A 16,210-nucleotide genomic window follows, 5' to 3' on the forward strand; every position below is an offset into this window, starting at 1 on the left:
CAGTACATTCTTCCGTCGAGCGAGCGGCGACGGTAGCCGGAAAAAATAACTCAGAAGTGGAGTTTGCCACTTACATATGAAGTACGTGACTGTGCACCAAAGTGACAAAAATTCTAATTGCATGCACCATCAGAAACTCCGAAACAGTAATAACATATGTTTAAAATAAGTTCCGGATGAATCACAATACCGAAGTCTTTAAAACAGTGGACTGTGTTGCAAACTCACGACTGGGTACTAATTAATTTGATATGTCACCCTCAGAGCCCTCACCTTCACTGTTAGGAGAGAGAGAGCCGCAACATTGGGCTGACACGGAAATAATATATTTCGACAAGAGACTGCTATTCGAAGAATATTTATTACCCCGAATACTGACTTAGCTTAGCCTTTAACTTGGCTAACAAGACGACTAAAGCAGGGAAGGAACATTGGGGCATCTCAGCAGGCAGGTGCAACAATGAAAGATGCAGCAACTTCAAGGACCTTTCAAGCTAAGATCAGCGAAAAGTTACAACTATTTTGGAGTCGGATTGCATTCCGACACCATGCGCTTTTACCCTACCCACTCTACATATCTTGCGCATCGCTTCCAACCAATTAGCAAAATTCTTCTTATCGGATTTGCACGGCAAGTCTGGAACTTCCTCGCCCAATTAATAAAGCCGCAGCTCTCGATTGCTGGAAGCGCACGTCAGTCATTACCATCAGGCTAGGTTTGAACGCTTCGCCTCAACCAACTTGCCGGCTTTGCTCCACATCTTTTCCCCCATCCCCCGCCAAAAAAAAACACACACACACATATATGCAGTCACGCCTACCTGCTGGAAGGGGATTGGTCAGGATCCAATAATAAACGCGCCTTTTTTTCGCAGGAGGGTGGAAGCGAATTTGTACAATGCAGTGAAGGTCTTCTACTGGTCTCACAGGACGTCAATCACACTGACGCTTGAGACAGGCGGAGCTGTGACTGGTGATGGGCGATGCCAATCGGGTTACGTAAACCGCCTCGCCCCACCGCTTCTCGCTTTTGCTCTGTTTAGGAGGAGGGCCTGTTCGCGAGCTCGTACTGCCGTTTTTTTTGAAATCCACCTCGGGGCGGGGGTTGGGGGTGGGTAGGGGGAAGGAAACAAAAACAATTCAACGCCATTTTGGACTTAGGCCTACTTCGTTAATTATGAATTCCGGGAGACTTCGAGTACACCATTCCCGTCAAAGGAGCTGAGGGTTTGCATCGTATGTTTTCTTCCACACCCTCTACTTTTTATGTGAATGGCGGCTGTTTTTTCTTCCTCCCAAATCATCCCTTGTTGGCGTTATCGGCTCTACACGTCTATGTATTTTGTCAAACAAAAAAACATTGACAGCCGAAGTGTATGCTATCGCTTAAATTCCCTACCTTTTTGAATGAAGTTGCCCACTGAAGAAGGGGGAACGTTTGCTACAAGGTGGATCGCTGCCAGCAGCAAGTCAGAAGACGTGGTGGAGTCGTAAAGATTTTTTTACCCTCGGCTGCGATACAGCGATCGTTGTGTTCTAATTAATCGGTTTTTGTTTTAAAAGAAGACATATCAATAAAAAAAATCATGGGAGCTGGTACCAAGCTTGTTTTTGCTGTTTTTCTGATTTCGTGCTCCTCAGGTAGGTGATAGTTTTTATTGGGCTCTCTTACCCCAGAATTTTTTTAAACCAGTCTTTCACGCACGTAAATCTTAAATAGCATGCGATTTTTTTAAAATTGTGGATGTTGCAATCGAACCTCGCAGCAAAAAAAAGCAAGCTCGTAATTTGGCACAATCTATTTGCTGTTGGATGAGTAAATTCAGCCAGTTTGTGGCGTGCATGTGCTGAGTTTCTGTAGTGCGGTGTTGGTGTTTTACTTGTAATGTTATACCAACAAGCTCAAGGTGACTGATCGGAATAAAGGCAAACTTACTAAATACATAGATAAACGGCCAAGGGTTGACTTTGGTTTCATTTTTTTCCGGAGTATTGCTAGTCTTAAACTATAAGTGACGTTCGATTTAAATTCATTACGTACAATTTTTTTCCGTGAAATTTGTACAACTTAGTAAAATCAACCCCTTCAAAGTACACTTTTTAAAAAAAAAGTAACTGAAAAAAATGGGTGTTCCTATTGCAATCTGTTGCAAAGTGGAAAATCAGTCCTTGTATTGAACGACAAAGATCCTTAGTGATTTTAAGGTGAAAAGTTTTCATTTTTCCCTGTACCTTCCTTTTCATCCTTCCCCGTCCCATGAGAGTAATTGTTTATGAATATTGTAAAAGATGACAGATGAAGCGATAGTTGTACAAAGCATCTCCGCCTGTTTAATTAAAGTTTTGTAACAAGTTACATTGCAATTTTGTTCAGAAAATTGATTTGCAGATATCGTCAAATGCAGACCTGTTGGTGAAAAGGTCGCATTTAATCTGAAGTGCTTATGTACTCTTTTTTAAAGGTTTCACGATCGGCTTTGTAACAGCAGCCATCGTGAGTGGTCCATTTTCATTTCAGAGCTTCGCCTGCTTTGTTATTTAGGAAATATTACTGTGTTCTGAGTTTTATACTACTTGCACAGCAATCATTTATGCAGAATAACGAGCAAAACAATATTCGTGTTGAAACTATACAGTTTGCACAGTGCAAAGCCCAATTCTTCATTTCATGTGAATGTTAAATGTATAAAATTTGTGTCGATGAGATGAAAGTCCATGACACGTAGCTGGTTTATGCTACGCATCTTCTGAGTATTGAGTGTTTATTTTCAATCGTAGTCATTAGACGACTTAATCACTATTTGGAAGTTGTTGTCAGATGTTTTACGGTAGTGAGCTGGCAGTTTCTTGGGCATTTCATTTTGTAAATTCCTTTTGCTCTCTTTTTATCTTGGTCTGCAGAAGGCACAAGTGTGCAATATTTGTATGACTACATTGACACCTTGTAGAAAGTATTTTTTCCAAAATGTTTTAGTGTAGAAGAAAAAGCTGGTTATAGATTAATACAATACAGATGCCTGATGCCCATTTTTGTAGTCAGTTATAACATTCTCCATTTGTGAAATATTTTGATGTATGTAATCTTGATGTCCAGATCTTTTTTTGTGGAAAATAATTGTTGCCGTAACAGAACTGTGAATGATGTGCTTCTGTATAATAAGAAAGATAATATAAAATAGTGCTGACAAAAATCTATGCTAAATTGGCTTTGCCAGCATTCTGTTGTCGAATTTAGCTGTTTATAAAAGAAACTACGTGTGAATTTACCAGATGTGAACCTCCCTGTTTCAGCAAGTAGGCTCCAGCGCAATTATCGAATATAATTAAGAATATCTGATGGAATTTATTCATTAATTGTTTTCTATGGCGAACATTGACCTTTCTAGTATTGAATAGCAGTTGTAACTTTTTTTACGAGGCAATGTTCTTTATGGTTGATTTGTGTTTTGAGTAGATCCTTTTTGGAGGTATGTGGTGGGAAACGTGGCTGTACAAGAGACTTGCTCAACGTTTTTCACTCTAGCAAAATTGGCAGACAGGTTTATTTTTTAATGTGTGTCTTTAGAATTCAGGCTGAAAATTTGAAATAGCATACTATGCATAAATTATAAAGCTTCATTTACTAAAAGGGCTATTCTAGGAGCAATAATTTCAAAGCTTTTTAAGTGTAACTGAGCAAGTAGTTTATTGCAATGCTTAACTTACTGCATTTACAATGGCTAATACTGCTCTAAGCCTGAATGTAGCCAGCAACCCATGTTTAACATTTAGATTTCATATTTCTGTAGGATTTTTAAATATATTTAACAACTGGAAAATACTGTATCTATTATTCAGAGGCCATTTCTAAAGTCAGCAGTGGTCATTGAGAGGGTTAGTATTTTGTTTTCTTTGCTCAAGTTTTGCATTATTTTGTTTTGCATACAAACTGTTTTTCAAGTTACTAATTGTAGGATTCTCGAAATTTTGCCTTTTTAAAATTAATGTGGGTAATGGAAATCAATTTATTTGGCATCAGGTAAATGTGTGCTGATTTTAAGGTATTGTGATATGTTACGTAGACTTTCAGAAGTGTGATTGGATGACTTCAACTTCTAAAATAGGACTTTATCAGATACAGCATGCCTAAGTTTGTGAGATCGTCCTGTAGAGTAAAGGAAGAACTATTTTAGGTCACTGGGTTTAGCATTGCAGTGATGAAATGGTGTCATAGTCTGCTTGTCCACACAGAAGTGTGCGACCACATGCCTTTTACTTATGTGGGTAGCAGGTATTTTCATTGCAGTTCAAATTGAAATATCACTATTGCGTCGTTTACTGGCTGTTAGTTTAATAATGTTTTAAGATTAACAGTTATGAACTGTTGATATAAATTTATATTTAGTTTGGATAAGGATCGAGAAGCAAACTCAAAGAGAAGCAACTACATAAGATGCTATGGCCCACTTCGTGCAATGATCCAAATAGATCTATAGGTGTCCATGGTACAGAAAATTAATCACCATTAAAGTTATGTTCAGTGTGCATGATTCACTTATGCTATATTTGATTAGTTGTTCTTCAACTTCATGGATATTGTATAAAATATTTCCAGTTTGCAATTTTGAATTCTAAAGGAAAATGCAATAAATTGCTGGTTACATTATTGGTCTTTCAGCACTTAAAATTTTTGAATTCAAAAATGTCAGAGGACACGCAAAGTACCTTTTTTTGATTGAGTGAAGAGTCCAGCAGATGACAATGACTACAGTTCAAATCCCTCAACATCCCATATGAGGACTTTTTTGTTTGGATTCAGAGCAATGGTGTAGGAATTAGAAATATCATGCTGCACTATAACACCTAACTTTCATTCTGGCTTAATCTTACAAATCTTTTCAAATTTCATGTAAAAATAAATGTTTTTCAAGTACCATTGTTTCACAAATCTCAGGAACATTGCAAAGTGGTCATACAGCAATGTGTCTTACACTAACTGAAATCAGATCAATCCCATTAAACAATTCTGCCATTTTACTGTAGAAGGGGCAACTACAGCTATGCCAAATGGTTTAGTTCCATTGGTGTAGTGAAATAGAAGCTTGAATCTTCATTTGACACAGGGCTAATTGATTGTGTGTGTTCGTGGCATAACTTTCTGTTAAACTCAATTATTTTTCTAAATATAGAATACACTGCAAAATTTTACAAATTTTTCCAGGCAAGTACTTTCCAAATGTTATTTTGTTGAAATTATTTTTCTGTATTTTGCAAATAATATATTTGTTACTCTAAAGTTACAATTCACAAATAAATATTCCAACAGTATCTTCAAAATGATTTTCTTAAATTTACTCTCTTCTGTTTACCTACCCCTCCTCACCCACTACCTCCAATCAAACACTGTATGTATTTAAAGTTGCCCGGTGGCAGACTGGTGTATGTTATGGATGTAAAATTTTGAAGTCAGTGAAAAATTGTCCAAAACATCATGTCAAGTATTAACGTATGACTTCAGAAATGAACACTTAATTGAGTCCACTGAGTGCATTGTAGTGCTGATAAACAGATGGCTTTTAGGTTATTAAGCATGCAGAAGTGTTTCAGGTGGTCTCAGGTTGTGAAATACGTGATATAAGTGCAAGTCTGTTTATTTTATTATACTATTGCCGTAGAATCAAATAGAGAAACATTGAAGATAGGAGCAGGAGGAGGCCATTCAGCCTTTTGATCCTGCTCTGCTATTCTTTACGATCAAGGCTGATATTCCAACCTAAAAGCCTAACCCTGCTTTTTCTCCATAACCTTTTGATCCCATTCGCTCCTAGTGCTATATCTAGTCGCCTCTTGAATACATTCAGTGTTTCGGCACCAACTACTTCCTGCGGTAATGAATTCCACAGGCTCACATGCTTTCAGGATTTACTCCAGGAGGAAGAAGAGAAGAAATGTCTCCTCGTCTCCATCCTAAATTGTCTACCACGAATCCTCGTCCTGTGACCTCTCGTTCTGGACACATCATTATCGGGAACATACTCCCTGCATCTACCCTGTCCAGTTCTGTTAGAATTTTAGCAGTCTCTGACATCTCCCCTCCCCCTCAGTCATCTGAACTCGAGCAAAAACAATCCAGCCTAATCAATCTGTCTTCATACGTCAGACCTGTCGTCCCCAAAATCAACCTGGTAAACCTTTTGCTGCATTCCCTCAGTAAGAGTATCCTTCTTCAGAAAAGGAGATCAAAACTGCAGACAGTACTCCAGGTGTGGTCTCACCATGGCCCTGTACAACTGCAATAACACATCGCTCTTCTTGTATTCAGCCTCTCGCAATGAAGGCCAGTGTTTCATTTGCCTTCTTTACCACCTGCATGCTTACCCTGTGACTAGTGCACAAGGTGCAATAATAGATTCTGGAGTAAATCCTGAAAAAAAATTCCTATGAAGTATTCCCTTAAATGTTACAGATATGTTTTAATAAAATTTTTGTACAACTTTTCCTGATAGTAAACTTTCAGCGTTAAAAGTTTCTTCTTTGACAGTAATTCAAGATTAAATAATTTCAATCTGTGAATTTCTTTTTGAATCTTATGGCGATCCTGTTTCTCACCGTGCATATGTTAGTGAGCAGTAAAGTATGGCAAAAGTGGCATGAAAAATGTTAATTCATGCTGTTTGTTTTAATTCAATAGATGTTTCATTAAACTGTTATAATATAGTGATCCTAATAAGCCAGTATATTTTAATTAGACCAGCAGCTATCAACCTCTTCTATGATCTAAAGTACCTGTCAATGTTATTACTGAATCCTGGATTTGGATTCTTTGTACAGCATTTCAAAACTTATTTGGCATTGTGTATCGAGTTGCATCGAATTGAATTTGTTTGGTACATGTTTGGTGTTAATGGTAAGGGGAACCTGGTGTTGTGTGAATAGATCAATTTGAAATATTCCAGAAGTTTGCTTTGATATTGCTTGTATGTAGTTGACTAATCTATGATATTTGCAAATTTCCATTCTATTCTTTGAAACTCCCTTCGATCTTAATTATTTAATTTCCAAGAAATGTGTGCACACACAGGTTGTGCATTTATGTTAACTAAAATCAAGTGCTAGTATTGATGACATCAGTAGATAATTTTAAGCTATTTTCAAAGCTAAGTATGCCATCTTTGTTTTTCTTTACTAGCATGCCAAAATGTGTGCACTGTATTTCTAGAATATAGCCACACAGGATGTGTTGGCAAGTACATTCAATATTGCTGCCAGGAAGGTTTACTTTCGAGCAAATAATTGCATATAGTTGTACAGGGATATCTGTTGTATTGCACGCAGTGAAATAGTGTTGTAAAAGCTTCGACCAATTCCACAATTTATGTATAAAATTAGAGCACATTGTTTAGGAAACTCATCAACCATAACTGTATCCACCATTATGATTTATCTCTCTTTTTAGTCTACTGCACAATTTATAGTTACCTTCAGTCAGAACAGTTTTTCCCGATTTATACATTTTGCAGTCCTGACAGTCTCTCTTCACTTCTGATGGGGTACTCAATGCCATTGTATTCTGCCTCTTGTCACCTTGTAGAACCAGGTTTTTTTTATGATTGGCTGTAACTATTGTTCTTCGGAGACTTTATTGAGTAGCTGTGTAATCTAAGGTAGAGTTCTGACTTCCGTGATAGTAGTGTCAGTGTGGCTAGTCAAAGGCCAGGTGCATTCAGTTGGGAAGGAAATTTTGGACAAATCAAAATTAAAGCATTGCTGGACGAAACCAGTAGTGTAGGAAAGATTTACTATATATCACAATTCTCAAAAATCAACTTAACCAGTTCCCCCTGCCCCCTTGCCTTTTAACTCATTTGCAGTTTTTGGAATCACAAAGTCATTGTAAGTCTGTTTTATAGTATTGCACTGCGTAAAAGCTTTCGAAGTACCTGAGTAGGTTAAATGTAGAACTTTGTTACTACTTGAGCATTGTTTTATGGACAAGTGGAAAAATTTCTGTTTTTGACTTCTGACCCAACATTGAAGAGTCCAAGCTTATTGTAAATCAACGACATTAGTAATAGGATCAGTAGTAGGTCATTCACTGTTGGGACCATTATGTATTCATTATGAACATTATTGATCAATTCTGTTTTCCTGTTCTTCTCCCATGTCTCTGTAATTTTAAGTGGAAATCTATCAATCTCAGTCTTGAACATGCTTAAAATCTGAGACCCACAGTCCCCTGGGGCACTGAATTCCGCGACTCCCTTGTCCGCCCCACACTCGCCTCCAACCCCACCACACCTGGCACGTTCCCCTGCAACCGCAGGAAGTGCTACACTTGCCCCCTCACCCCTATCCCAGGCCCCAAGATGACCTTCCATATCAAGCAGATGCTCATCTGCCAATGTGGTATATTGTATCCATTGTACCCGGTTGTCTACCTCTACATTGGCGAAACTAAGCAGAGGCTGGGGGACCGCTTTGCAGAACACCTCCGCTTGGTTCGCAACAAACAACTACACCTCCCAGTGTAGAACCATTTTAACTCCCCCTCCCATTCCTCAGACAACATGTCCGTCATGGGCCTCCTGCAGTGACACAATGATGCCACCCGAGAGTTGCTGTTCTTGCAACCTATATTCCGCTTGGGAACCCTGCAGCCCAATGGTATCAATGTGGACTTGACAAGCTTCAAAATCTCCCCTGCCCCCACTGCACCACACAACCAGCCCAGCTCGTCCCCTCCCCCCACTGCATCCCAAAACCAGCCCAGCCTGTCTCCGCTTCCCTAACCTGTTCTTCCTCTCACCCATCCCTTCCTCCCACCTCCAGCCACACATCCATTTCCTACCTACCACCTCATCCCACCTCCCTTGACCTGTCTGTCTTCCCTGGACTGACCTATCCCCTCCCTACCTCCTCACCTATACTCCCCTCTCTACCTATTTTCTTTTCTCTCCATCTTCTTCAGTCCGCCTCCCCCTCTCTCCCTATTTATTCCAGTTCCCTCTCCCCATTCCCCCTCTCTGATGAACGGCCTAGGCCTGAAACGTCAGCTTTTGTGCTCCTGAGATGCTGCTTGGCCTGCTGTGTTCAGTCAGCTTCACACTGTTATCCAAAGATTCACCACCTTTTTTTTGGAGTCTATAAATTTCTCCTCTTCCTAATTTTAAATGGGCTGCTGGTTAGTTTAACTCTGTCCCCGGTTCTGCCCATCCCAGGCAGGGAAACATATTTTCAGCATTGCCCTTGTCGATCTCTGTAAGAAATTTTGTATGTTTGAGATCACCTTTCATTGGATAATGATGCTCATTTAATGAACTGATGTAGGTACAATGAGCCAAATGGTCTTCTCAGTGCTGATTCTTCTCAATTCCACAGAATAAAGGCCTGATCCACATATTTTTTGTGCATAGGCCGACTCCTCCATCCTGGCAATTATCTTGGTGAACCTTTTATTGCACTCCTACAATGACAAGTGTATCTGCCCTTTTGGCATTTTGTGGTGCAATGGCGATGTCCCTACTTCTGAGCCACTCTGCCCACATTCATGCCCCATCTGTTCTAAGGATGTGTCATAAGATCTCCGAACAGGTTGATTAAAATAATTGTCTGTCGGCATACAGGCTAAACTACATAAAATACTGTGTTGTCCCACCAAGTCTGCATACAATTTTTGTAAGAAATTTCCGATTGTGCTTATGCTCACTTTTTCCGAGGGGAATTTTTAAAAAATATGCTATCTTTATGAGACCGTGAGGCTATTTTGCAAATTTACACAGATCTGTCAATTTCAATATGCAATAAATGACAGGACATGGAGAACCCCGTAAAAACAAATTACAGTGTAAGATGAGACAATTTAGCCCATTGTTTCTACACCAGCCAAATTCCTCTTCCAGCTTTTGGATTGCTACCCTGTAGTTCTAGTACTCCAACTATAGGGAAATATAGAAGAATCGGGATCTTGGAGTGTAGTCTCTGTAGGTCACAGATCTCTGAAGGTGGTAGAACAAGCAGATAAGTTGGCTGAGAAGAAAAATATTAGCTTTTCTTCCTCTTGTCATCTTTGTCCTAAAGAATGTGGTTTAGGCTAGAACAGTAAAGCAGCGATTTGGCTGCTTTAGTTACTTCGTATCCGTGCACACACTCTTGATGCTTTCATTAATGGGAATGTTTCCTCCCTATTTACTCTATACAAACCTCGAATGACTTTTAAATTCTTCAATCTGATCTCTTTCCCTTCTCTTTCAGAGAACAATCTCAGCTTCTGCAACCTATCTTCATAAGTGAAAATTTTCATCACTCTAACCATTGTGATAAACCTCTTACGCTGAATGCCTTCACATTATTTCTAAAGCATCGTGTATAGGATGCAGTACTGCAGCTGAGGCTGACTGAGTATCTTGTACAAATTCAACATAACCTCCTTGTTCTTGTACTTTAAGCCTGTCTTAATAAAGAGTGGAATACTGTATGCTTTATTAATGCCGCCACCTTTCAGTGGTTTAGTCACACATCCACTCACCCTTTTTAGTTTATACTGTCTCCACAACCTGCCTGTGGAAATGTCTTACTTCACTCTGCTACCCATTGATTTTAATCTGCCACCTTTTCAGCCCACTCCTCCAAGTTGTTGACGTAATTCTGAAGTTCTATACAAACTCCTCACGGTTCATAATTTCAATTTTGATAGAAAGTGAAGCTTTATGTTTTATACACCCAGCTCTAGATCACCAATATCTCTTTTTTTAAAAAAGAGTCACCACACTGTTCCCAGCAGAGCTCTACTACAAATGTTCCCAGAACAAAAAATTCTCCAATAACCATTATTCGGTTTGTTGTCACTTCTAGTTTTGTATCAGTGTTGCTACTCTTTCTTTTATTCCATGATTTCCAATTTGGCTCAGAAGTCTGTGCTGCTTTGTGTCAAATACCTTCTGGGAGTCCACATAAGCTACATCATCAGCGTAGTCCTAATCAATCTACTGTTACCTTATCAAAAAGTCCAGTAAGTTAGTTAAACATGATTTTCCCTCTGTGTACCCTCCTTGCAACGAGGGTAGATGTTGATGAAACTTAACATTGCCTTCAGTATACTAATGTAGCCTTTGGCTGACTGAGGAACAGCGCTTGATGACAAAGACCGTCAATCCAACACCAAGCCTACGGTCTAGAGGCTGGCAACCAGTCTTCCTGTGTGCGTTGGTGATAATGGGAACTGCAGATGCTGGAGAATCCAAGATAATAAAATATGAGGCTGGATGAACACAGCAGGCCAAGCAGCATCTCAGGAGCACAAAAGCTGACGTTTTGGGCCTAGACCCTTAATCAGAGAGGGTGATGGGGAGAGGGTTCTGGAATAAATAGAGAGGGGGGGGGGGGGGAGGCGGGCCGAAGATGGAGAGAAAAGATGATAGGTGGAGAGGAGCGTACAGATGGGGAGGTGGGGAGGGGATAGGTCAGTCCAGGGAAGACGGACAGGTCAAGGAGGTGGGATGAGGTTAGTAGGTAGGAGATGGAGGTGTGGCTTGGGGTGGGAGGAAGGGATGGGTGAGAGGAAGAAGAGGTTAGGGAGGCAGCGACAGGCTGGGCTGATTTTGGGATGCAGTGGGGGGTGGGGAAGAGCTGGGCTGGTTGTGTGGTGCAGTGGAGGGAGGGGATGAACTGGGCTGGTTTTGAGATGCGGTGGGGGAAGGGGAGATTTTGAAGCTGGTGAAAGCCGCATTGATACCATTGGGCTGCAGGGTTCCCAAGTGGAATATGAGTTGCTGTTCCTGCAACCTTCGGGTGGCATCATTGTGGCACTGCAGGAGGCCCATGATGGACATGTCATTTGAAGAATGGGAGGGGGAGTGGAAATGGTTTGCGACTGGGAGGTGCAGTTGTTTATTGCGAACCAAGCGGAGGTGTTCTGCAAAGCGGTCCCCAAGCCTCCGCTTGGTTTCCCCAATGTAGAGGAAGCCACACCGGGTACAATGGATACAGTATACCACATTGGCAGATGTGCAGGTGAACCTCTGCTTAATATGGAAAGTCATCTTGGGGCCTGGAATAGGGGTGAGGGAGGAGGTGTGGGGGCAAGTGTAGCATTTCCTGCGGTTGCAGGGGAAGGTGCCGGGTGTGATGGGGTTGGAGGGCAGTGTGGAGTGAACAAGGGAGTCACGGAGAGAGTGGGCTCTCCGGAAAGCAGACAAGGGTGGGGATGGAAAAATGTCTTGGGTCTTGGGTGGTGGGGTCGGATTGTAGATGGCGGAAGTGTCGGAGGATGATGCGTTGTATCTGGAGGTTGGTGGTGTGGTGTGTGAGAACGAGGGGGATCCTCTTTGGGCGTTTGTGGCGGGGGCGGGGTGTGAGGGATGTGTTGCAGGAAATGCGGGACACGCGGTCAAGGGCGTTCTCGATCACTGTGGGAGGAAAGTTGCAGTCCTTGAAGAACTTGGACATTTGGGATGTGCGGGAGTGGAATGCCTCATCGTGGCAGCAGATGCGGCGAAGGCGGAGGAATTGGGAATAGGGGATGGAATTTTTGCAGGAGGGTGGGTGGGAGGAGGTGTATTCTAGGTAGCTGTGTGAGTCGGTTGGCTTGAAATGGACGGCAGTTATAAGCTGGTTGCCTGAAATGGAGACTGAGACGTCCAGGAAGGTGAGGGATGTGCTGGAGATGGCCCAGGTGAACTGAAGGTTGTGGTGGAAGGTGTTGGTGAAGTGGATGAACTGTTCGAGCTCCTGTGGGGAGCAAGAGGCAGCGCCGATACAGTCATCAATATAACTGAGGTCGGCACAACAATCTGAAGCCCATCTAACCTACACTATTCCATGTACGTCAATATGCTTGTCCAATGACGACTTAAATGTACTTAAAGTTGGTGAGCCTACTACCGTTGCAGGCAAGTGTTCCATAACCTTACTACTCTCTGAGTTTAAAAAAAACTACCTCTGACATCTGTCCTATATCTTTCACGCTCAATTTAAAGCTATGCCCCGTCGTGCTCGCCGTCGCCATCTTAGGAAAAAGGCTCTCCCTATTCACCCTATCTAACCCTCTGATTATCTTATATGTCTCAATTAAGTCACCTCTCAACCTTCTTCTCTCTAACAAAAACAGCCTCAAGTCCCTCAGCCTTTCCTCGTAAGACCTTCCCTCCATACCAGGCAACATCCTAGTAAATCTCTGCACCCTTTCCAAAGCTTCCACATCCTTCTTATAATGCGGTGACCAGAACTGTACGCAATACTCCAAGTGCGGCCGCACCAGAGTTTTGTACAGCTGCAGCATAACCTCGTGGTTCCGGAATTCGATCCCTCTATTAATAAAAGCTAAAACACTGTATGCCTTCTTAACAGCCCTGTCAACCTGGGTGGCAACTTTCAAGGATATATTGAACAACTTCAGAAATATCACAAGCAATGCCTCTTGAAATCCTACAACACCAGAGAGGAAGAAAGTTACCCTCAACACCAAGGATGTGAAGAAGAACGTTAATTCTGTCTTGAATTCCAGTTCCTAAAGTTTTCAAAAACAGCAAAGTTAAATTGACTGCTCTGTAGTTGTTTTATCGACTTTGCCCTGTCCTCTGAATGAGGACAATGCTTGCAATGCTGTAATTATCTGGCATTAACCCGCAGCCCAAGAAGGATTGCAAGAATTTTGCCAGTGCCTCTTCAATTTCCATTCCGTCTTTTAGGATGCATCTCATCTAGTGCCAGTAGATTGAACATAAAATTGACAAAGAACTTATCAAATACTGCCATAGAATTGTACAGTAGAGCACAGGAACAGGCCTTTCAGCCCACTCCGTTTGTGCTGACCATTATACTCTGCAAAACTAATCCCATCTGCCTGCACATGGTCTGTATCCCCAACTATTTCTTGCCCGTTCATGTATCTGTTTAAATGCCTCTTAAATGTTGCTGTCGTCTCTACTTCTACCACCTTCCCTGTCAGTGTGTTCTGGTCATTTGAGTTTTCTTTCACTATGACCTTGGTAGCACCTTCATCCTTGGAAAAGACAGATGTAAAGTACTTGTTTTATACTTAGCTGCGCCCTCTGTCTTCATGTGTAAATCATCTTTTTGATCCCTAACAGGACCTACTCCTCCTTTTGCCACCCTTTCAATAATTATATATTTTTAGTAGATTTTGGGATTCTCTTCTGTTTTAGGTACCAGCCTGTCCTCATAATCCCTTTGCTTCCTTTTATTTACTTTTTCACCACCCGTCTGAACGTTTTGTATTCAGCCTGCTCTTACAGTTGTACCTGACATTTAACATAAGTACAGTTTACTCAATTCCTACCTCTTCTATCATGCAGGGAATTTTAGATTTGTTTGCTCTACCTTGTCTGACTATATCTGTGCCGTCTCTATTAGAAGGTGGCATATGTTTATCTATGGGGAGAGATTCCAAAGGGTCTAGAGGGGCGATTTAAACACCAAAGGTGGTGAGTATCTGGAAAGGGTTGCCAGAGGTAGTGATGGAGGTGAGTACAATTCTGTCACTTTAAGAAACATTTGGACAGTCAGATGGATGGGACAGGTAGATGGATGGGATAGGTATGGAGGGATATGACCCAAATGTGGGTAAAGGGGGCTAGATTAATTGTGAAAACACGGCAGCATTGACAAGTTAGGTTGAAGGGCTCCTTTCAGTGCTATAAATCTCTGACTCTAAACTGACTCAAAAAAAATTTTTTGTGCCAGTCTTTGGATTTTATTTGACTAGAATCATTCTTCCTTTATTGAAATTTGCTGTCATATAATTAACTATTCTTGCTTTGGATGATTCTTCATCCTTTTTCATTGTCACTCTTTATCACACACTGATCGTTGTATCCGAATGTCTTGCCACTATGATGGAAGCTGTATAATTTTAAATTTTTTTCGAGCTTGCATGTCATAATAGTGGCATATGGACATTTCATCTATTTTTATGAAGGAGTATTAACTAAGTCAGTTTTTCTGAAACTGACTTTTGAACCAGTGTGTGCCTCCTAGAGTGTTAATGGAAATCTGTTTATCTTGTGGATTTCAGTTTCTTCTCACTTCTGTCTTAAGCTGTACAAAATGAACAGATTTCTGTTAATGCTCCAGGATTTTACTTCTGAAAAACCCAGAGATTAGAAAGCTCTTGGGCAATTTGGCGATCTGACTGGAGTCCAATCGAGTATAAATGAGTTTGTTCAAACTATCGAGGAGAAAAGTTACTTCAGTGTGGTGGGGGAAGGGGAGATTTTGAAGCTGGTGAAGTCCGCATTGATATCATTGGGCTGCAGGGTTCCCAAGCGGAATATGAGTTGCTGTTCCTGCAACCTTCGGGTGGCATCATTGTGGCACTGCAGGAGGCCCATGATGGACATGTCATCTAAAGAGTGGGAGGGGGAGTTGAAATGGTTCGCGACTGGGAGGTGCAGTTGTTTATTGCGAACTGAGCGAAGGTGTTCTGCAAAGCGGTCCCCAAGCCTCCGCTTGGTTTCCCCAATGTAGAGGAAGCCACACCGGGTACAATGGATACAGTATACCACATTGGCAGATGTGCACGTGCTTATGTTTCAGTGAACAACCTCCTCATTAAATTTAGAGAAAAGTCTTACCAAACCAAATGCCATTCTTGGACTTGCCCAGTAGTAGTATCAGCTGGTATCAAACACCGTGGACCTGTGACCTTCTTGACCCATCACATTCCTGAGAACCAGGTCTAGCAGTGCTGTCTTTTGCATTTGAATGAATCCACAGTGCATAGTAAACTCTGTTCAAAACACTGTAGGAAATCTTGTCCCCCTTTGCTTTTTACAGTGTGAAGATACCAGTCTATGTTCGGACCATGAAAGTTTCCGTTTCTAAATGTTCTATAACTGTTGCGTTTCTCATAATTTGCAGATTTGTTCTTCTGAATGCTATACAGTTGGTGGACTACACTGAGCAATATAATGCATCTTTCTGTTTCTTTGCTCCTGCCATTGATTCTATCTGTGATCTTTCTGGGATATTATCCTTTTTCCAGGGCTGTAATGCTGTAACCTGTTAATACTGCCATTTCCTTGCCCTTTCTGCCTTTCCAATCTATCCTGAATGTCTGCTACAATTAGTACACAGTTCTGCCCTGCTTTGAGCTAGATCTGTTATAGTCATAACAGCATTATTCTACTTTTGTGATCTGCACCTCCAACCTTCCAGTCTTATTGAGGATATTCCATATATTCATATGCATACACAGTATCAGTAGCTTAACAGC

General features: G+C 41.3%; 1 protein-coding gene across 2 annotated transcripts in view; it reads left to right on the forward strand.

The window, feature by feature from the left end:
• The first annotated feature begins 1,113 nt into the window (after positions 1-1,113).
• The window catches only part of acvr2aa (activin A receptor type 2Aa), a 150,365-nt gene continuing 135,268 nt past the window's right edge, over positions 1,114-16,210 (forward strand). For both annotated transcript variants that reach the window (XM_048533984.2, XM_048533985.2), the window contains exon 1: positions 1,114-1,641. In XM_048533984.2, the coding sequence (XP_048389941.1) occupies positions 1,587-1,641 (55 nt within the window). In that variant the 5' untranslated portion in view covers positions 1,114-1,586. The remainder of the gene's footprint in view (positions 1,642-16,210) is intronic.

The sequence above is a fragment of the Stegostoma tigrinum genome, chromosome 7, assembly GCF_030684315.1.
Source record: "Stegostoma tigrinum isolate sSteTig4 chromosome 7, sSteTig4.hap1, whole genome shotgun sequence".
Classification (NCBI taxonomy): domain Eukaryota; kingdom Metazoa; phylum Chordata; class Chondrichthyes; order Orectolobiformes; family Stegostomatidae; genus Stegostoma; species Stegostoma tigrinum.